At 63.8% G+C, this 21,670-nt stretch overlaps 3 protein-coding genes across 3 annotated transcripts; all 3 read left to right on the top strand.

Moving 5' to 3' along the window:
• Positions 1-740: 740 nt before the first annotated feature.
• On the top strand, positions 741-6,938 carry C1QL1 (complement C1q like 1). The gene is made up of 2 exons (XM_054000270.1): positions 741-1,450; positions 6,209-6,938. The coding sequence occupies exons 1-2, from the start codon at positions 890-892 to the stop codon at positions 6,386-6,388; spliced, it is 741 nt and encodes a 246-aa protein (XP_053856245.1). The 5' UTR covers positions 741-889; the 3' UTR covers positions 6,389-6,938.
• A 1,168-nt stretch (positions 6,939-8,106) lies between these two features.
• Positions 8,107-17,528, top strand: KIF18B (kinesin family member 18B). The gene is given in 11 exon segments (XM_054000382.1): positions 8,107-10,794; positions 11,341-11,430; positions 11,433-11,726; positions 12,879-13,033; positions 13,510-13,614; positions 13,874-13,984; positions 14,584-14,781; positions 14,889-15,056; positions 15,418-15,536; positions 15,783-15,988; positions 16,682-17,528. Coding segments are annotated over 11 exon segments (2,367 nt in total). The 5' UTR covers positions 8,107-10,508; the 3' UTR covers positions 17,317-17,528.
• Positions 17,529-18,001: 473 nt separating this feature from the next.
• Positions 18,002-19,686, top strand: FAM187A (family with sequence similarity 187 member A). The gene has a single exon (XM_054000383.1). The coding sequence runs from the start codon at positions 18,269-18,271 to the stop codon at positions 19,511-19,513; it is 1,245 nt and encodes a 414-aa protein (XP_053856358.1). The 5' UTR covers positions 18,002-18,268; the 3' UTR covers positions 19,514-19,686.
• Positions 19,687-21,670: the final 1,984 nt, after the last annotated feature.

Raw genomic sequence — 21,670 nt, 5'->3', positions numbered from 1 at the left:
GTCCTGCTGTCCCCGCCGAGGCTGATGGAGATGGCAGGCGACGGAGCGGGCGCAGCCGCGTGTCCCCATGTCATGAGCCCGCCGGTGCTCAGCCCCCGGGCACGGCTCTTTCGCGTAGCCCGGCCACGCCGGCGGTGGCACCTGCGGGTGCCCCGTTGTCACTGTGGCGTTTGCCACCAGCGGTGACATCCCATCCCACGGACCCACGGTTGACCGCGGTGGATGCTTGGCCACGTGGATGTCATCTGGGCTGTCCCAAAGTGTGGTCCCGCCGGGGAGGGGAAACTGAGGCAGGGAGTAGCGGCGGGCCCTGGGGACCATGCCCCGTGGGTGGTGTTCTGTGGGGACACAGGTGACGGGTTCCAGGGTTGTCCCCAGCTCCACAGGGACGCTCGGAGTGCTCGGGGTCTGGCGTGAGGACAGGGCATGGCTCAGGTGACCACGGGGGGGCCGGGGTCACCGAGGGATCCCGCGCGCTTGGAGGAGGGGGGTCAGTGGAGCAGCCGGGGCCGATCCCCCCTCCCTTCCTCAGTTTCCCTCCCTCGTAGAGGGGGGGGGTCGCGGGTGGGCGAGGCAGGGGCGCTCTCGTGGGCGTGGTTAACACATACGGAGGCGTGTCCTGGATGGACGGGCGGGATCGGGGGCGTGACCAGCGGGGAGTTGGGCGTGGCCCGGCGGAGTGGGCGTGGCCCGTGCGGCGCGGGGCGCACCGGAGCCAGCGGAGCGCAGCGGAGCCGCCGCCGCCGCCGCCAGCCCGAGCCCCCCCGCCGCCGCCGCCCTGCTCCCCCCCGCCGGCACCATTCCCTCCCCCGGGCGCCAGCGCGCCCCGGCCGGGCGGCGGCTCAGCCTGGGCCGGAAAACTTTGCTGGCGGCCGCGGCGGGGGTGGTGATGGTTCTGGTGCTGGTGGTGCTCATCCCGGTGCTGGTGAGCTCCGCCGGTACCGACGGCCGGTACGAGATGCTGGGCACCTGCCGGATGGTCTGCGAGCCCTACGGCCCCGCCGCCCCCCCGCAACCGGCCGAACGCGGCCCCCTCCCGCCGCCCTCCACCCTGGTGCAAGGTCCTCAAGGCAAACCGGGAAGACCGGGGAAACCGGGACCACCGGGGCCGCCCGGAGAACCGGGACCGCCGGGGCCGGTGGGGGCGCGGGGTGAAGCAGGAAGACCGGGACCCCCGGGATTACCGGGACCGGGGGCTACGGGCGCGGTGAGCGCGGCCACCTACAGCACGGTGCCGCGGGTCGCCTTCTACGCCGGCCTCAAGAACCCCCACGAGGGCTACGAGGTCCTCAAGTTCGACGACGTGGTCACCAACCTGGGCAACAGCTACGACGCCGCCTCGGGCAAGTTCACCTGCGCCATCCCCGGCACCTACTTCTTCACCTACCACGTCCTCATGCGCGGCGGCGACGGCACCAGCATGTGGGCCGACCTCTGCAAGAACGGGCAGGTAAGGGCTGCCCACCCCGGCTCCCTCCGCGGGACCGGGAGCTCTGCTGTCCCCAAGCACGGGAGAAGGGCTATGGGTGCATCCTCGGGGTGCCCTGTCCTTTTCCTGGCCTCAGCGACGCGCCCTCTGGGTGTTCCATCCTTCTCCTGGCCCCAGGAATGCACCCCCAGGCTGCCACATCCTCTTTGTGCTGATGATGGACCGCGGGTGCCTCCCCAGGGGCCCCGTCCTTCTCCCGGCCCCAGCCATGCACTCCTGGGTGCTCCATTCTTCTCCTGGCCCCAGGGATGCACCCCCAGGGTGCCACATCCCTCTCCCAGTGCTGATTACGGGCTCTGGGTGCTTCCCCAGGGGCCCCATCCTTTTCCCAGCCCCAGAGATGCATCCCCAGGGTGTCACATCCTTCTCCCAGTGGCAATGATGGGCTCTGGGTTCATCCCTGGCACGCCACATTCTTCTCCCAGATGCTGACATGCACCCCTGGGGTGCTTTATCTTTCTCCCAGTGGTGAAGATGGGCTCTGTGTGCACCCCCAGAATGCCCTGTCCTTTTCCTGTCCTTAGGGATGTACCCCCAGGATGTTCTGTGCCTCTCTCGGTGACAATGATTGGATTTGGGTGCATTTCCAAGGTGCCACATCCTTTTTCCTGGGCACAGAGGTGTAACCCCAGGGTGCCCTGTTTTCCTCACAGTGACATGATGGACTCGGGGTGCACCCCTGAGGGGCTCTGTCCTGCTTCCATTTCTGGAGCTGCATCCCCAGGATGCTCCATCCTTCTCCCAGTGGCAATGACGGGCTCTGGATGTGGCCCCCGGGTGCTCCATCCTGCTCCCCGCCCTGAAGGAGCACCCCTGGGGTGCCCTGTCCCTGTCCTTCTCCCAGGGACAGTGCAATGCTCCGGGTGCACCCCTGGGGTGTCCCATCCTCCTCCTCCCGTTCCCAGACGCTGCCCTGTGTGCCCTGTCCCTCTCCCAATGCTGGGGACAGTCACCATCCACCCTGACGTGTCCCCAGGGGTTCCCTCAGCTCTTTCCTTGGCCACAGAGATGTTCTTTGGGGTGCCTTGTGATGTCTTGTGGTGCCTTGGGGCACCCCCACAGCGTCCCCGGGGTGCCCCCTCCCCCACGCCCGGCCATGCCATTGTCCCCGCTGAGGTCCCTGCGGGGACAGGGCAGGGCAGGGACAGTGTCCGCGGTGGCCTCGAGGGGGGCAGTGCCTGTCCCGCTTTTCGGGGCTGCATCCCCAGCCCGGAGCCGGCTCCGCTGTGCTGCTGGGTCAGGAGAGACGGCCTGTGTGGGGACACCGCGGGGGACACACGCCCCGAGGTGGCTCCATCCTTCCCCCTCCCCTCTCCCGCATCCCCGCGACCTCATCCCTCTGGAATCCCCAATGCCAGGACTCAGCCTCGCCATCCACACGCTTTTCGGGTGCCCCTTTCCCACGCCACGTCCCCCTCCCGGCCACGACTCGAGGGACAAGATGTTTGTGACCCCCGGGATGCCACCCGAGCTCAGTTCCCCTGGATGCCGCCACAGCCAGCATTCCCGCGGGATCCATCCACTCTGCTCTCGCTTCCCATCGCTTCCTCCGGCATCACAACCCGCCATGCATCCTTGTCCTGAGGATGCAGGACCCCGAATTAACCCAAAACTGAGTTATCACCGCAGAAACAGCCGGGGCGTGAGGCAGGAGTGGGAGCCTTGTCACGGCCACCGCGCCTCACCCTCGGCTCCGAGCCTTTCCGAGCGGGAGCACAGCAGGAGCCGCTCGGCAGCTTTTCTCCATCCAAACAGTTCGAATTTCCTTTTGTTGGGATTATTTTTGTCCTCCCCTGCCCTCCAGCCTTAAATTTTGGGGGATGCCAGCGCCGCTTGGCACTTCTGGCTCTTTCTCCCAGGCAGCATCTGTGTAACTCCGGATTGAGCACCCCAAAAACTCACCTCAAACCTTTTGCCTCCCCTAAAATCTTTGTGGGGACCACCCCAAACCTTTCTGCCCCCACCCCCCCAGCTCTGCCGGGCATCGGCATTCCTGGATGAATTTCCAGAAGCTACAGAGCCCCTTGTCAAGAGGAGCTGCGCTCGGGCGGGCGATGCAACTTAATTAACTGCTTGTTAATTACTAACAAGGCATCGCCGCATCGATATCTATAAAGAAGATCCCCCTCAACGGCCCAAATAATTTTAAAATGGGGTTATTTAGGGGGTTGCTGCCAAAAACCTCCCATCCCTGGCATGGTGTGGGGTTCCCGGCAGGTAAAGGTCGATCCTGGCATATTCAGAGCGAGTCAGAAGTTGGGGGGCCCCCTCTGGCCCCCAAAAAATCCCCTGGGTGCTGCCGATTTGAGGGGCTGCCCATCACCGTTGGGTCGGGGCTGGAGTTAATGAGAGCCAGGGGAGCTGCTGCTGGTGGTTAATTAGCATTAATTATTATTTGTATTAGCCTGTAGCTGAGGTGAGGGCAGTGGGAGGGGGGAGGTGGACGGACAGACAGACAGACAGACAGACAGGCAGGCAGACAGACAGACAGACGCACGCACAGGGCTGGTACTGGGTGGTTTTGGGGTCACCACGCTGTAGAAGGGCCATCCATAGCTCAGGGAGGGTCACAGCCCCAGGGGACTGTTGGGGACAGTCCCCAAGGGTACACAAGGACATCCTGGGGGCTCCTACTGCCCTGTCTGGGGGTCGGGGGGGCATCTGCTGATGCACCCAAGGGCTCTGGGGGGCACCTGCTGCTCTGCCCAGGGGGGGTCTGAGGGGGGGCACCCACGCTGTGCCCAGGGGTGCTAGGAGGGCACCCAGAGCTGTGCCCGAGGATCCTGAGGAGCACCTGCTGCTGCGTCTGGGGTCTCGAGAGGCAGCTGCTGCCACGCCTCGGGGGTGCTGGGCCATGGTGGCACGTGGGGCACGTGTTGTTCCCGAGGCCCCAAGTGTCACTGCACATGGCAGCACCCCACTTGTCCCCTGTCCACCTGAAAGCTCCTAGGTGCAGCCACCTTGGGGACCACTCCAGAGTGTCCCCAGCACCGGGGACACCCCCAGCATTGTCACTGGGGGCAGGGAGAGCAGCTGCAGCAGAGTCCAGGCTGAGGCCATGCCACTCCCATGGCTCCCAACTCCCGGCTGTGCCATGGGGAAACTGAGGCACAGAACAGGACAAGGGGGTGAGGCTATCGCGGGGGGCCGTGGTGGCAGCCTCCCTCCTGTTCCACTGCGGGGCCTGGAGCGGCTCAGCCCGGGCCCAGCGCTGCCATTTATCTTCCCTGGTTAGCGAGGGCTGGCGGGCGCGCGGTGATGAGGCGGCTCCCTAACGAGGGAAGACGGATGGCACCGGGCAGCTCCAGCTGTGGCGGGGGGGACGATGGTGGGAGCCCGGCGCCAAATGGCTTTTCCTGGCTCTCCTTCCTCACGGCTTCTTCCTCACTCCTGTTCCTCAGCAGGACTGCCCAGGAGAGGCAGTGTCCCCTGGAGATTGGGGCGCTGTGACTGACTGGGATTCAGGGTTCCCTACCGGGAATGGGGACCCTTGCGGTGGCAGGGTAGACATAAGGGTGACTTTTAACAGGGTGAGTGTTGCTGGTGGCATGAGGGACACGGCTGCGTGGGCAAGTCCTATGGGATCACCAGCCTGGCCGTCGGTAGGTTCCAGAATTAACAGCGTCCGACCCCAGCACCGCAGGCTGCCGGTGGGCTCGGGGAGGTGCAGCTGGGGAGGAGTGGTCCCCTGGGGACCACTGTCCTGGGGGCAAAGGACAGGACTGCACGGGGACAGCCGTCCTTCTCCCAGCGCTCCGGGACACCGCAGCCGCTCGCCGGTGCCTGCCTGCCCCGCGCGAGCCAATTAAAAGCCGATTCTCGTCGGTCGTAATTAGCGGCACCTTCTCCCGGCGCAGCGCTTCTGCATTTCACTTGGGATTTTACCAGCCGCCTTGTCACTGTCACCCAGCGCCGCGATCTCCCCGCGAGGCGCCGGCAGAGATTCGATTACCCAAAGAATTCTGCAGCGGCAGCGGGCTCCAGCCACGGAACCGCTTCTCCCGGCGGTGACGGCTCCTCTGGCTCTGCCGGCACCCAGGAAACCTTTATGGGGGGAGCATCCTGCCCCGCAGTGGGTGCGGGTCCGTGTGACGGGGGATGTGAGTTCGGCCCTCGCCACACGCTCACGGTCCCTGTGCAGCTCCCGGGAAGCGCTGCGGGGTGTGCTGGGTTCAGTGGTTTGGTTTGGGACTGGGCTGGGAGATGGGGTCCCGCGTCCCAGGCATGGTCCTGCATCCAGACCCAGAGATGGGGTCCTGTGTCTGAGCTGGGGTCCTGCATCCAGATCCGGAGTCAGGGTCCTGTGGGAGAGCCGTAGTGGAGCTGTGGTCCCATGTGTGACCCACGGTGCTGTATCCGAACCTGGGTTTGGGGTTCCGTGTCAGAGCTGTGGTCCTGTATCAGAGTGGGGTCCTGTGTCTGGGCTGTAGAACTGCACCTGAACCCAGAGCCGCAGTCACATGTCTGTGCCACGGTCCCCCATCAAAGCCAGAGCCGCGGCCCCGTGTCTGTGCCCGCCGGGTCAGGGAGGGGCTCTGGGCGGTGCTCGGCGGAGCCGCCTCCACCCGGGAGCCGCTCACCCACGGCGGGGGATCCAGGGCATCCCACGCTACTCCGGGGCGGGTGGATCTCATGTGTGTGAGGCGGGACCCGGCGCGTCCCGTGCGATCCGCGGGCCGAGGCGTGCCCTGAGCCGGTCCCGCGCTGTCCCCTGGGCAGGTCCGGGCCAGCGCCATCGCGCAGGACGCCGACCAGAACTACGACTACGCCAGCAACAGCGTCATCCTGCACCTGGACGCGGGGGACGAGGTCTTCATCAAGCTGGACGGGGGCAAAGCCCACGGCGGCAACAACAACAAGTACAGCACCTTCTCCGGCTTCATCATCTACTCGGACTGAGCCCGGAGCCGCGGCAGCGCCCCCGGCACCCTCCGCATCCGCCCAGCCCCACGGCACCGCCCCGGCATCCCCGCAGTGACCCCCCAGCCCCACGGCAACCCTGGGCCGAGGTTCTGTTCCCTGCTGCCCCCCCAGCTCCCCTCGGTCCTGCCCAGCCCCGCGGCACCCCCTGCCGCGGTCCGGCCCACCGATCCCCCCCTCCCCGCGCTCCCGGCTGCCTTCGGTGCCCCGAACCCCCCTTTTCCCGTCAGCTCACACGAAGGCTGCCACTCGAGGGCTTGGCGCTGCAGAGGGTTGGGGGTGGCAAGAGGCTGGGGGTGCCCCCCGCGCTGCCCCACGGCACCCCCATCCCCGGCTGTCCCCCCCCTTGTCACGCCCCTGCTCTGTGCCCGCCCTGGGGCGATGCCGGGGGTGTCGGGAGGCTCCGGCTGTGCAGACGCGCGGTGTCCGCACGGCCCCGGGCCGAGGGGGCTGTGCTGGGGCGGGGGGAGCCGCCGTCCTGCCCCCCCCCGCCGGGGTAACAACATGGTAAAGCAGAGCTGTGATCTCTCCCCGTCTGCTGTGTGTGTCCCCAGTGTCCCCACCCTGGGGACAGGGTCTTCCTGCCACCACCACCTCCCACCCCGACGCCGTTTGCTTTATCAAATCAGCCCAGCCATGAGAATCAGCCCTGTCCCTCCACCGCCTTCAGCGGGGCCACTTGGGGTGTCACCCTTACCACGGCCCTGTCCCCAGAGCCCAGGTGGCCCATGAGGGGGTGTCCCCCTGAGAAACACAGCATTGCCACTGCTCGGGGAGGGACACGGTCAGGCCACACAGAGCCACTGCGACCCTCGGGCACACGCGCCCGTCACCGCTGCCTCAGCACGGGCACGACGTGGTCCAATTCGAGGTGACAGCGGGTGCCCGGGGCCAGCGGCCGCCTCCGGAGTGGCTGTGGTGGGATCGGAAATGGGAGCCCTGGGGACACGGAGTGGCCTTGCGGACAGGACGGGGCTGGGTGTCCTCCTGCCCGTATGTATGTGTCCCCAAGAATGAGTGTTCATGTCCCCAGGTGTGTGTATGTGTCCCCAGGGGTGTGTCTGTGTCCCGGGGCTGTGTGTCCCTCAGGTGTGTGTGCGTGTCTGTGTCACGGGGGTGGGTGTGTGTGTGTGCCAGGTGTGTGTGTTTGTTCCAGGTGTGTGTGTTCCAGGTGTGCTCCCTCCCCCGGCTCTGTGTGTCTCAGGCCCCGGCGGGTCCCGGCGTTGTTCCCCAGCACCGATCCCGGCTGGACGAGGCGGCGGGGCCGGGCTGGATCGCAGCCCCGAGCAGAAGGTCCCCGAGAACGGTGCGGCAGGAGCGCTGCCCAGGGACCCTCCTGGACCATCCGGAACCCCCCGGGACCTCCCAAGCCCCCCAGGGACCCCCGGGACCTTCCAGACTCCGCCGCCCGCCGGGCTCTGAGCTGCTGCTGCTGACTGCCGGCAGGGGGCGCAGGCGGCGACGTGACTGCAGCTCCCATGGCGCATCGCGCGGGGCTCAGGACTACAACCCCCATGAGGCATCACGCGGCACGCAGCCAATGGGCGTCGGAAAGCGAGGCGGAGCCAATCAGGGAGCAGGGCGGGGTTTCGCGGGCCATTTAAAGGCGGCGCGGGGGCCGGAGCCTGCCTAGAGCGGAGGGGCCGGGGCCGGGGCCGGGGCCGGGGCCGGGGCCGGGGCCGGGGCCGGGGCCGGGGCCGGGGCCGGATGCAGTACCCTCTGCGAGGGGTTTTGGGACCCCAGAAGAGGTGCAGGCACAGTGAGGAGGCCGTGGCTTAAGAGGGCGTCAGGTCGAGAGGGGCTGAGCGGGCACTGAGGGGACGGTGTTACCACTATGGCGTAAATAGTTACAGGAGCGGTTTGGAGCCGAGGCGCCTCTCCCTGCGGATCGCCTTGGACCCCCTTCCCGAGGAGGCTCCGTGAGCACCGTCAGCATTCCCGAGGGGGCGGCTCCTTGCGCGGGTTTGCGGCCGGCGGCGCGGCCCGGCCGCACACCACGGGCAGCCTGGGAGCTGCACAGGAGATCTGCCCTGCAGGTGCCTCGGAAAGGAACCACCGCGCACTGAACACAGCGCCCAGCGCACGGTACAGCCCAGGACTGGCAACATTTCCCACTGAATCCTTCAAAATGCTTAAAGGACTCTGGGCTCGCTCTGTCCCCGCCCAGCCCGGCTCAGAGCCTGCTCGCCCGGACCCGCTGCAGGTGCAGGCGCAGCCCCGCACTCGATCCACTGCAGTAACTGCACCAAAATGCTGCACAACGGAGAGGCTCAAACCCACTCGTAGAACTGGTGTGCAACCTGCTCAGGAAGTTTTAACACACTCCCTTTGTTTCCTCCCTGCTGCAAGGATCCCAGGTGAACTCATCCAGCACCAGCAGTTGGATGTTTGGAGAAGGAAGGCGGGCTGGGGTCCCACATGGGTCAGCAATTGCTCAGGAAACTTTCTGGCCATCCATCCCAGAGCCCCTCTGGCAGTCACATTCTTACTCCTCCAGACTGGCACTGCTGGGATTGAAGGCCCCTCATAGCAGCAGCTCCAGAGATTGCTCAACAGGAATTCCTCCCTTGATTTTAACAGGGCATTCCTGCTAATATACTCGAAGTATATTAGTTTCAAGGGGTTTAACACTGCCCTGATACACATCATTATTGCAGGTACCAAACAACAAAATTAAGGTCAACAGAGTTGCCATAGGCCAGAAAGGATTATCAATATAAAATCACAAAAAAGGTTTGATCATTCCCTACCTATTGACATACTGGGTCAGTCACCTGGTGCTGGCAGTTGGATGTTTGGAGAAGAAAGGTGACCTGAGGTCCCATCTGGGTCAGAAACTGTTCAGGAAACTTCCCTGTCATCCATCCTGGAGCTGCTCTGGCAGCTGCACTCCCACCCCAGACCGGCCCTGGTGGGGCCAAGGCCATCAGCAGAGGGGACCTGTTGGCTCCCCCACACCCCATCCCACATTTTCTCCTGATTTCCTCTCCAGCTCAGTCCCAGGCTCTGCTTCCTTTAAGGAATTTTATCGAGCTGCAGCAGCTCAATAACAGCTTGAGATGGAGCCTCTGGGGAGGGACCCCAACAAAGGATCTCCCAGGTTTCCATCCCCTCCCAGTCTGTGCACCTGGCAGTGGGGTCTTCCTGCTGAGCCATCCTCTCCTGCTGTGTCCGAGTGTCCGGTTACCTGCCTGGCACTGCAGGGCCCTGGGCGCTTTGGGTCAGTGCCAGGTGCTGGCCATTTGCTGGAGGCTTTGGCCATTTTCCCCACAGAGCTCACCCTGCAGTTCCCAGGGCAGCTGCCCCACAAGCTTTCTCACTAAATGTGGTCCTTAACACGAGGGACCCTCATTACACACCCCAAACTGTGACAGAGCAACATCCCCAGACACCCTAATCCACAGCTGCACCTTCCTTCATCCCCTTCAAAAATCCACACACGGTCCCTCAGGACATCCTCACCCCTGAGCTGGAGGGACACGGCTGCGAGGGGTGGGCTGCTGTGGGGGTGAGGGGCTGGCTGGCCGGATGCAGCCACAAGGCTGTGGGCAGTGGCCCCTGTCCTGGGGAAGGCCGGTGGCCAGGGTGTCCCTGAGGGCTCTGGGTGGCACCGGGGCTCTGCAGTCCCTTCCTCACTGACACGGACAGTGGCTGGAGCCTGCCCTCAGCGTGTCCACAAGGGTGACACGAAGCTGTAGTGCAGGTGACATCCAGGGGGACCTGGACAAGCTCGAGAAGTGGGACCAGAACATGATGAAGTTCAATAAAGCCAAGGAAGGGGCTGCACCAGGGAAAGCCAAGGAAGGGGCTGCACCTGCGCAGGGACAGTCCCAGGCACCAGCACAGAGTGGGAGAAGAGCCGAGAGCTGCCCTGCAGAGAAGGACTTGGGGGTTCCGGTGGAGGAAGAGCTGCACCCGAGCCAACAGCGAGCACTGGCAGCACCAAACGCCAAACGCATCCTCGGCTGCAGCAAAGGAGGAGTGGCCAGAGGAGGGTGAGAGAGGGGATGCTGCCCCTCCGCTCTGCGGAGCTGTAACGAGATCACCTCTTAGGGTCCCGTCCAGCCTAAATCCGTCAGTGAGCCGTGGTTCCACGGTAATGAATCCTTGGGGATTCCGTTGGTGCCAGCACAGCTCCATGGCTACCAGCGGCACGAGTGACAACGTTCCAGGGCTGAGGCGCACCGGTGGAACCCTGAGCGCGAGTGACAACGGCCGGGCTGTCTGTCCCTCCCGGCGCGTCCCGGCCGCGCTGGCAGCGCTCGGCCGCGCTCCGGTCGCTGCTCCGCTCTCAGCGGGGCGCTGCAGGCGGAGGCGATTGCGAAGGCCGTTCCCGGTGACCGAGGCTGTGCCTCGTCCCTTGCACGGCAATGCCGACCCCACGCGTGGGTGCTGCCGTCCCCGCGGGGGACGCGGTCGCTGGGGCGGGCGCGGGAGGGGCCGGAGAGGCGGAACAGGGACACGGGGACCTGCAGGGGAGGGAGGCCGGGCTGTGGGAGGGGGCTCTGAGTGAACCAAAGGAGTGATAGGGTCGTGAGAGAGGTTGTGGGGGCCAAAAAGGGAGGAGGCTGAGTGGGCTGGAAGGGGAATGTTGGGAGCCTTGGGGAGGCTGTGAGAGGGAGCTGCATCTCAAAGGGATTTAGGGTCTTTGGGGAGGGTCCAGGGGAGCAGTAGGAGCATGAAGCAGTTTGTAGGGTTGTTTGGGATCCAAAGAGACCCGAAGAGGGGCCAGGGTTTTGGGAGAGGCTGTGGGAGCCTGAAGGGGGTTCAGGCTCATGGGGAGCTCCAAAGGGACACTGGGCAGGATTGGCACAGGGAGGGGGTGGGCGCAGACCCCGGGGAGGGGGGAAGGCTCTGAGACCTCGCCCAACCTGGGGATCTCTCTCCCCCACTGCACCTCCAGCTGAACCTATCCCCCCCCAAACCCCCAGACCACATGAGGACCCAGATGATTGGATCGGGAGCCGTGTCCCCGAGCAGCCCGATGCCCCAGGCCCAGGTGCCAGTTGGGGGGCAGAGCCCCCGCCCCAGGAGGGCTCCGTGGCCGTGGTGCTGCGTGTGAGGCCGCCCAGCCCCCGGGAGCGAGCTGCACCCGCTGTCCTGCACGTCCTGAACCAGCACGCGGTGCTGCTCAGCTCCGAGGAGCCCGGCGGCACCGGCGGCACCACGCCGCCTGCCTGCTGCCACAGGCGCCCCCTCAAGAACCTCGAATTTGAGTTCGACCACGTTTTTGACGAGAGGGCCACGCAGGAAGAGGTGTTCCAGCACACCACGCTCCCTCTGCTGGAAACCCTCCTCGCTGGCTACAACTGCTCCAGTAAGTCCTGGCACACACCCTGATCCGTGCAGGAGCTCCTGGCCCATCGGCTCCCAGGCTGGGTGGGCTCAGCAGAGCCCTGAATTTAATTTGAATGCCCATGCCCCCATGCATCTTTGGGAATGAGGTGACACAACAGCAACCCAAAACCACACACCGTGTTGGTTCCAGCAGTGCTCGGCACTGGGAGATGAGGTGCAGAGGATGGATGTAGGCGTTGGGGTAGACGTGAGGCTGGGCAGGAGCTGTCCAGGCATCTTGAGGAACAAGGATTACTTGCTCTTCTCTGTCCTGGGTCAGGAACGGTGGGAAGACCTGTGGTGGATGCATGGAGAAAGAGCCCCTTGGCTTTGCCATCCCTTTCCAGGCTGAATGGCTCCATAGAGCCAGGTCTGACAGGTCCTGGACAGTTCCCTCAGCCCCTCAGTGCTGCTGCTGCAGCCCCCGAGCCGTTCCCAGCTGTTGGCAGCCGTTGCATGTCACAGGAGCATTCCTGGGAGGAGCCCAGCACTCCCCAGGCTCACCCTGCACCAGGTGCTCAGACCAGGGGACGCTGTTCCAGCTCTCGCTGGTTCCTGAGAGCCACTGAAGTGCTGCCCCTGTCCCCAGGCTCCAGCACTGAGTGCTGCCTTCGGGAGGAGGGCTGAGGCTCCAGATCAGTGCGTCCTACCCTGATGAGGAGGCTTCAAAGGAGGTGCTGGAAGATGGGGATAAAAGAGAGGAAGTAGAAATGTCTCATGGGGAGAGGGTCAGAGGTGACCTGGGCATGGGAGCAGCACTCATTTGGAGACTCCTTCTGTCCCTGCTGCATTAGAGAGGCTGAAACCAGGTAGAAAAATTGCCCTGAGGAGCAGTAGGGAAAGTTTTACCTCGTGTCTTATCTGTGTGGGAATCTCCTCTCCTCTCCTCTCCTCTCCTCTCCTCTCCTCTCCTCTCCTCTCCTCTCCTCTCCTCTCCTCTCCTCTCCTCTCCTCTCCTCTCCTCTCCTCTCCTCTCCTCTCCTCTCCTCTCCTCTCCTCTCCTCTCCTCTCCTCTCCTCTCCTCTCCTCTCCTCTCCTCTCCTCTCCTCTCCTCTCCTCTCCGGACCCAACCTTCTGCTGCACCAGGTGAGTACTGATAGATCATTTCACCACCCACCCCTTCTCCTTCCAGTGTTTGCCTACGGTGCTTCGGGAGTCGGGAAAACCCACACCATGATGGGCTCCAAGACCACCCCTGGCATCGTGCACCTGGCCACGGTGGAGCTGTACAAGAGGCTCGAGGCCATGAAGGACAAGGGCTGTGAGGTCCTGGTCTCCTACCAGCAGGTTTGCTGTGGCCCAGCGTGTCCCCTCCTGCCTCAGGGTCCCCAGGGAAGAGATTTGGGGTTGATCTAGAGCCTGTAGTGCCACACTCATGGTACCTGCAGGGTCCCCTGTTGTGCCTGGGGTTGGCAGGGCAGCGTGATTGGGAGCAGGATCACACCTGGTGGAGTGAACTGCTGCTGCTGCTTTCTGCCAGCTGGAGCTGGGGGCTTTTCTCTCTCTTGCTGTGCTCCACAGAGCAGTGAGGGCTTCCTGGCTGGAAGGGCTGGACAGGGGCAGGGTTAGGGGAACTGTCCAGCAAGGCTCTGGGAGCTGGCCCTGCCTTCTGAGCCCCATCAGCTGTTCCCGGTGGAATGAGGTCCCAGAAGTGGTGTCAGGGGAACCCTCAGCTGTGCCAGATCCTGCAGGGGGACCCAGCTCTTCTCCCAGCTCCCTCCCAGAGAATCAAACCTCAGCCTGACCTCGTTTTCCTGCTCCAGGTGTACAAAGAGCGCGTCTATGACCTGCTGGAGCCCCAGGGCCCGCTGAATGTCTGGGAGCAGCCTGGGAAAGGAGCCGTGGCACAGGGTCTCTCCTTCCACCAGGTCTGGGCACAAGGAAGGCACAGGGGCTGGGACAGACTCATCTGCACCAGTGCTGAGAGAGGCTGGGAGTCCTGGGGACACGGGGTGTGGAGGTCCCAGGTGCCTCCTGGCTCCTGGCTGGCAGCAGACGTGGCCTCGAGCTGCCAGGGGCCCGCAGAGCTGCCGGGTGCCTCGGCCCCACTGCCCAGGGCTGCTCGGCCTCGGGGTGCTCGGCTGCCGTGCCCAGGTGCTGATGCGGGCCCTGCCCCTTCTCCCCCAGCCCACGTCAGCAGAGCAGCTCCTGGACATGTTGGCCAAAGGCAATAAAAACCGAGCACAGTGTCCCACCAAGGCCAACGCCTCCTCCTCCCGCTCCCACGCCATCTTCCAGGTGAGGGCTGCTGGCTCTGGGATCGCCCCCACTGCTGCTGCAAACGGGGCTGAAAACACACCTGCACACCTGTGCCAGGACCAGCATGCCAGGGCTGTCCCCCTCAGCACTGAGCTGGGAATGTTGCTCCCCAGGAGCTCTGTTCATGTGCTCTCTGCTTTCTGGGTGCAAAGCTGCCAGTGGATTTCAGTTCCAGCCAGGCCCTTGCCCGAATTCTCAGGGCTGTCACGGCTGCCTGGGCAGACGGAGGCTCTGGCTGTCACTTCAGCCTGAGCCTGGTGCCTCGCCCCTTGCTGCTCGCAGGGGAGCAGCCCAGGTGTCTGCATGCTTTCCCAGTCCCTCTGGGGACCTGCCCAGCCATACCCCTCTCTATCATCGAGTGTGGGAGATGCTGATTGTTCCCATAGCTGTCCCTTCCTGCCAGATCACTTCCCTGGCTCTGCTCCTTGTGTCATCACCAGGTGTTTGGCTCACCCTCCCAACATGCCAGGTTCCTCTCCTCCGCCTGCCTCATCTCCCCACAGCGTTCCCTGTCTCTTGCCCTGAAAGCACAGTGAGCACCTGTGTGGGGCCAGTCTCAGCCCCCTGTGTCCTCACAGATCCAGGTGAAGCAGTGGGACACCACTGGCGGCCTCCCCAGGGACCCACGTGTGGCCAAGCTGAGCTTCATCGACCTGGCGGGTTCGGAGCGAGCCTGGGACACCTCGGACAGGGGAGAGGGGCTGTGGGAGGGCACCAGCATCAACCGCTCGCTGCTGGCCCTCAAAAGCGTCGTCCGTGCCCTGGCGGGAGCCAAGGTGAGTCCCGGGCCCGGCTGGACTCGGCTCTCTGGGACAGCTCTGGGAAGGTGTCCCCAGGGCCCGGAGCTAAGCGGAGCCTCGGTGTCTCGGGACGTGGCGAGCAGAGCCACGTGCCGTTCCGGGACAGCAAACTGACGCTGCTGCTGAAGGACTCGCTGGGCGGCAGCTGCCGCAGCACCGTGATCGCGGCCGTGAGCCCCGCGGCGCCCGCCGGCCCCGACACCTACAGCACGCTCCGCTTCGCCAGCCTGGCCAGGCGCATCCTGCTGCCGGTGAGCAGCGGGCGGGTCCTGCCGGGACTCGGGAGCTGCTGGCTGGGGGCAGGAGGGTGCGTGGTGGGGTGCATTGGTGGGGTAAGCCGTATCCCGTGGGAATCTCCCAGCCCGAGGGTGCCGCTGGGGGCAGGAGCTGCCGATGGAGCTTCAGCAGCGTGTGCCTGCTCTGCTGCTAAAGCTGCTCAGCCCAGATCCCGCAGGGCTTTTGCCCATGGCAGCAGGTCTCTGGGCACAGATCGTGTCCCCTGCGGCCACCCGGGGGCCCTGGAGCCTGGAGGAGGCTGAGGACCAGCTCTGCTCCAGCCCCGGAGATGGGTCCGTGCTGCCCCATCGTGTTTCAACCACTGCCTCGTCCCAGTCCCTGCAGGGCACCGGGATGTCTCCCTGCAGCTCCAGAGCAGCCTCCCCGCTCAATCTGCAGTTCCAGGCAAGGACACCAAGTCCCCTTCTGCAGGACCTGCAGGACCAGGAACAGAAGTGAGTGTCCTTCTGTCCTCCCCATGTCGCGCTGCCTCTTCTCAGCCTGGGCAGACTGAGTTGTCCATGGTCTGGATGGATGTGGGACCAGGGCCGGGCTGGGCTTGGAGATGCTGGCCTGTCCCTGGGTCCCTTGTCACAGGTGCACACACACCTCGCAGCTCAGGCTCTCCAGGAAGGGACTTACAGCTTGGAAATGTCCCATGTTCCAAGTTTGACTCTCTAACCCCAAAACTCTACTCACAGCCTCAGCCCTGATGAAATTACTACGAAGACAAAGGAAGTGAAGGTCCTGGCACTGGAGGTTTCCACAGGGCTGGAGGAGTCCACAGGGCTGGAGGAGTCCACAGGGCTGGAGGAGTCCATAGGACTGGAGGAAGCTGCACCTCCCTGTAGCCCCGCAGAGCCCAGTGAGGCTGCCCCAGCCCCAGGAATGAAGCTGAGCTGTGCCGGTGAGGATTTCGGATGGGGACAGTGGGGATTGTCCCCTCTTCTGTGTCTCGATGGGGGCTGGAGGAGCCTGCGGTGGGACACAGCTCCCGGCTGCGGTGGGCACGGGGCAGAGGGACGGGCGTGTCCCCACGTGTCACCAAGTGGGTCGTGTCCGGCGTGGCTCCGGCCTCGCAGAGCGATCCGAGCTCGGCAGCACCTCGGGTAGGAGCCGGGAGCAGCCCTGGGGGGAGCTCAGCTCGTGTGTGCGAGGCAGGTCCCACGGGAGGGATGTCCCTGGCCCAGGAGCCCAAAGCAGCAGCTCTGAGCCGCGTTTCTCCCGTCTCCGTTACTCCTCCCTGGTTCCCTTGCCCGAGCCAGCCGGGATGGAGCCCCAGCCGGCTCTGAGCAGGGCTGAGCTCTTCCTTCTTATCCTCCGTGCCACGGCGCGATCCTGGCAGCGGAGCTGTGGTTCCGCAGACCCCGTTTGCCGGGGACAGCGCAGGCATTGCCCCGGGGCGCAGGCTGCGGCGCCTGTGCCGGCTCTTTTCCTCGGGCTGGACGCGCTTCGATGGAACAGCCGCTGGCAAAGGGCTGCTGCGGGGCTGGGAGGGCAGGTCTGCACTGAGCTGGGGGCACGGGGGGTGCCCCGGGGGTTGGGAGTGCTCCCGACCTGCAGACAGGGAGGTGACTCTGTTTCCTCTCTGCTCTTTTAGCCGAGGCTCCTGTCACCATGCCAGATCTCCCTGTGCCCAGCACCGACCCGGAATGTTCCCAGGAGCTCTCCCCGTGCTCCAGTCCCAGGCCGATGTCTCCGGGGCCGGTTAAGAGGATGCTCGAGTCGAGCAGCGATTCCCAATCAGAAAATTCCCGCGGCTCCGGAACACGGAGGAAGCGCCAGCGGAGTCGTGGGATGGCAGCAGAGACTCCGCGGGCAGCGCAGAGCCCCGCGCAGAGCTCCCCTGTGTCCCCGGGGCCCCGCTGTGTCAGTCGCCAGCCCTCCCCGCCGGCGGGCACCCAAAGCCCTGGCACCCCGGCACCAGCGCCTGCACGGACCCCCAGCCCCCTGCCCGGGCCGGCTCCAGGGCTGCTTCCCCCGAGCGCTGAGCAGCAGCAGCCAGAGCTCCGGGCAGCCCTCCTGCGTTCATCCCCCAGCACCTCTCCCAGTGTCCAAACTCCAAACGCCTCCAGTTCCTCTCTGCCCCGCTCTTCCTGCAGCTCCGCGAGCATCCCCTCCTGCCCCGCCGTGCCCTCCTGGCCGTGGTTCCAGCTGCGTCCCGGCGTTTGTGCCCCCTCTGTTGGCTCAGTCCTCTACGTGTGTTTGCAGGTTATGAGTGGCTTTAGGAAATAAGTTACTGTGTTTTTAATAAATTGTTCTGTCCCAAATCCAAGGGCCAACACGTGGCTGTTCTCTCCTGCCCCCCTCTTGTGTGGGGAGCCTGGAAAAGGCTCTTGCTCTGGGGTCGGGCTCCATCCCTCTCCTCCGTCATCCCAGGGCCTGTGGGTGCCTCTGATGTGGGAGGCCTGGGCCCTCTGCTGAGTGTCCCAGAGTGCAGGTGAGGGCTGTGGGGGACACATGGCCACGACAACATCAATGACAACAGTCAGGTGAGCTGTCCCACGGTGTCACTGTCATTGCAGTGGGATCACGGCCCTGCCACTGCACATTCACATTTCTAGTTCTTGTTTGTTCCCCATGCTGTGCCTCTTTGTGTCCAGGCACTTCAGAGAGCGGATCGAGAAACCATGTGGGGTGTGAGAGGTTTCACCACAGCCACACACAGCACTGATGGCGTTTGCCCTGTGATTCTCATCTCAAGCCAAGGAGCATCAAGCTCCACGGGCTGGCCTGGTCTCCTCCCCAGGAGGAAGCAATGGCACAAACATTGCCCCTTTGGAACCCACCCCCCCAAGCCTTTCCATTTAAAGCCCCTCTCATTAGATTGGCCAGTCCACGGTCGAAGGTTCTCTTGCCCTCTCTAACAGACCCCAAGCATTAAAGCACAACCCTCTGCTCCAAAAGCCAATACCTTCCCAATGGCACAGCCAAGAAGGTGTTAATCTGCACTAGAGATCCTCCCCAAGTTCCCATCCAACTCAAACCATGGTGAGATATTGGGGGTTCCGCTGATCCAGCCCAGCTCCATTGTTGCCAGGCACACGGGTGACAACGCTCCAGAGCGGCTGGGGACGGGCGGCTCCAGAGACGGTGACAGAGGCTGGGCTGTCTCAGGGCAGGATGCTCCCAGCAGATCCCTGGCTGGGCTGTGTGAGTTCTGCTGGGCCAGACAGCACCTGGAGTGATGGGGACGAGGCTGCTGGGAGCCACCATACTCCTCTCCCTGGTGGATGTTCTCCAGGCCTTTGCCATTGAGAAGAAAGGGGATGTGTTCAAGAAGACAGCGTGTCCCGCCTTCCTGATATTCGAGAATGTCGCGTACTTGGTGGACATGACCTTTGAGCTGCCCTGCAAGTGCAAGCCCGAGGAGGCCTCCTCTGTTGTCTGGTACTTCCAGAAGAACCTGCACAGCCACGAAACCACGGTGCTGACAGACTTCAATGGCACCGTGATTGTGGACTCGAGCCACGTCCGTGCGGGCAGCGACCTCCTGAAGCGCTTCAGCATCCGCATGTTCAGTCTGATCGTGTTCCGAGCCCAGGTGAGGGACTCGGGCCATTACCTGTGTGGCACCAAGGAAGGGCTCTTCTTCTACGGCTATGACGTGGACGTGCAGCCCACCAGGCAGATCACAGTGGCTTTTCTGGATAATGACGAGCACATCCAAGAGGACTACACAGGGAAGGAATTCACCCTCTTCACCACCTTCTGGGACTGGACCGGCTGTGACCGCTGCGGGGTGCGGGGCGAGCAGCGGCGGATCGGGCTCTGTTACGTGCAGAGTGCCCAGCTGAAGCCCCGGTACCGCACGGCACTGCCCAACGTCACCTCCTGCGGCTCCAGGGCCGTGCCCGCACACTTCCGGCGCCTCATCCACCTCCGGAGCCCCGAGGTGGCCATCCGGAGCTGCCTGGCCCCTTGCCCAAAGAAGGAAGTCGCCGAGGAGGGCGTGCAGTCCATCTCCAACATCGTTTACAAGCTGGGCGAGAAGCCCGAGCTGCCCCGCGTCCCCATCCAGTACCACAACCAGCCCCCCAAAAGTGACCTGGTCATCACGTGCCCGGGAGCGCGGCCGGAGCACGCCGTGGCCTGGGACAAGGGCTCCGTCCGGCTCTACCGCTCCCACTACCTCGTGGGGGTCAGGAAGCACATGAGGCTCTTCATCGACCACGGGAACCACCTGCACCTCCAGCGAGTGCGCAGGAGGGACAAAGCCACCTACTTCTGCTGGCGGGAGGGCGAGCTGGTGGCCGGCTTCCAGCTCAGCGTCACCTTCCAGCCCCGGCGCCAGCGGAGCCCCACCGACCCCGAGTCAATCTTCGTCATGAGGGCTGTGGGCATCAGCTTTGCCATCATCATCGGCATCTTCTTCCTCATCCACATGTCCCACTGCCGCTCTCAGGTGTTCAGGAAATTGGTCAAGTCATAGCAGCTCCCGCACAGGACACTCGGACACCTTGGATCACCCTCACACAAGAAGTTTCCAATGTGAGGACCATTTTCATATATTTTGGTTTCAACATTTTTTTTCAATGTTAGGTTTTGACCTTTTGAAGGGAAAATAATTTTTTTCCCAAATTAATCTGGCAAATTTCTTCAGAACTGCCTCTGCTTTTGAGGTGTTTTTAACTCATGCAACTCAGCACAGAGCTGGGAGTCAGTATTTGTGCCTGACAGAGTTATCTTACACATCCCTCAAAGGTGGTGGCATCTCTTCAGGGTTTCAGCGGGGAGCAGGATGTGCCCTCCAGGCTCATCTCCTTTGTTTGAGGATGTGACTTGAGGATTTCAGCATTCCCAAGGGAAATCCTGCTGTCTAAGAGGGCACTGTGGGTCCCAGCAATGCTCTGGCACTTGAACCCTGTAGATGATGGTGAACCCAACAACTGGTGAGGACATGAGAAGCAAAGACAGGGAGGAACAGAGCTATGGAAAACAATCTGTGTCTCCCACACTCAGGGATGGAGCAGGGTTGGGTTCTTGAAGGGCAACAAACCCACCCAAAGCCCGAGCATGAGCCAGGAGGGGCTCACACAGCGAGGCAGCTCCAGGCTTGACTCTCCCTGGGGACTTTGCCACCAAACTCAGCCCCCAGACAGAGCCTGACAGTGTCCCCAGGGAGGCACCAGCCAGGGCTGTGGGTGCCAAGCCCAGGGCTGGTGCAGCCTAGGGGAAACACAGCCACCAAGACTCAGCTGGCAGCACTGCTCCATGCCTTCCCCTCTGAATCACTAAAAATGTCCCAGTAGAACCCAACATGCTTCCCCCACTGCCCTGTAAATCCTCCAACCCCCCCAGGAGCAACCCCTGCAGGGCCAGAGGTGCTGGAAGTTGAGAACTGCTCCTGTATCCTCTGCAGCCCATGGTTTGCTTGTTGGGAGGCAGAGCTGGCAGCAGGAAGGGCAGATTTCCAGCACAGCTCAGGGAATTGTGCAGGCAGGAATCCAGGACCCACCAACGAGCCCAGCTGGGAGCTGGCTGGGAAAGCATGCAGACACCTGGGCTGCTCCCCTGCGAGCAGCAAGGGGCGAGGCACCAGGCTCAGGCTGAAGTGACAGCCAGAGCCTCCGTCTGCCCAGGCAGCCGTGACAGCCCTGAGAATTCGGGCAAGGGCCTGGCTGGAACTGAAATCCACTGGCAGCTTTGCACCCAGAAAGCAGAGAGCACATGAACAGAGCTCCTGGGGAGCAACATTCCCAGCTCAGTGCTGAGGGGGACAGCCCTGGCATGCTGGTCCTGGCACAGGTGTGCAGGTGTGTTTTCAGCCCCGTTTGCAGCAGCAGTGGGGGCGATCCCAGAGCCAGCAGCCCTCACCTGGAAGATGGCGTGGGAGCGGGAGGAGGAGGCGTTGGCCTTGGTGGGACACTGTGCTCGGTTTTTATTGCCTTTGGCCAACATGTCCAGGAGCTGCTCTGCTGACGTGGGCTGGGGGAGAAGGGGCAGGGCCCGCATCAGCACCTGGGCACGGCAGCCGAGCACCCCGAGGCCGAGCAGCCCTGGGCAGTGGGGCCGAGGCACCCGGCAGCTCTGCGGGCCCCTGGCAGCTCGAGGCCACGTCTGCTGCCAGCCAGGAGCCAGGAGGCACCTGGGACCTCCACACCCCGTGTCCCCAGGACTCCCAGCCTCTCTCAGCACTGGTGCAGGCACAGAACAGTTTCAGGCTGTGTGCTTTGGGGTTGCTGTTGTGTCTCCCCATTCCCACAGAGCTGCTGGAGCACAGGGCTCCAGTTCCAAAGGTCTGGGTGCTCATGCACTCCTTGAGGGGAGGGTTGGTTCAGCTGGGGGTGCAGTGGGGGAGCGAGATCCCCAGGCTGGGAGAGGCCTCAGAAACTCCTCCTGGGCTCTGCTTCCCACTCCCTCCCTGTGCCACCCCCGGCCAGTGCCCCCTTAGAGCCCCCGTGAGCCTGAACCCCCTCCAGGCTCCCACAGCCTCCCCTACAACACAACCTGGCACCCCCTAAAACCACAGGTTCCCCAATTATTCTGCTCCCCCTTTTGCCTCCCAAAGCCCCTCTCCCAGCTCCCGTTTGGGCTCCCAAAGGACATAGGGAGCCGGGGTTCAGGAGCAGCTCCCAGCTGAGCTGGC

This window comes from Vidua macroura, chromosome 27, assembly GCF_024509145.1.
Source record: "Vidua macroura isolate BioBank_ID:100142 chromosome 27, ASM2450914v1, whole genome shotgun sequence".
In the NCBI taxonomy this organism is placed as follows: domain Eukaryota; kingdom Metazoa; phylum Chordata; class Aves; order Passeriformes; family Viduidae; genus Vidua; species Vidua macroura.
This window is presented reverse-complemented; position numbering and strand designations above follow the sequence as displayed.

Coding starts and splice junctions, on each gene's coding strand:
- C1QL1 (XM_054000270.1), top strand. CDS start 890: ATGGTTCTGGTGCTGGTGGTGCTCATCCCGGTGCTGGTGAGCTCCGCC. Junction 1,451..6,208: donor ACCTCTGCAAGAACGGGCAG/GTAAGGGCTGCC, acceptor TCCCCTGGGCAG/GTCCGGGCCAGCGCCATCGC.
- FAM187A (XM_054000383.1), top strand. CDS start 18,269: ATGGGGACGAGGCTGCTGGGAGCCACCATACTCCTCTCCCTGGTGGAT.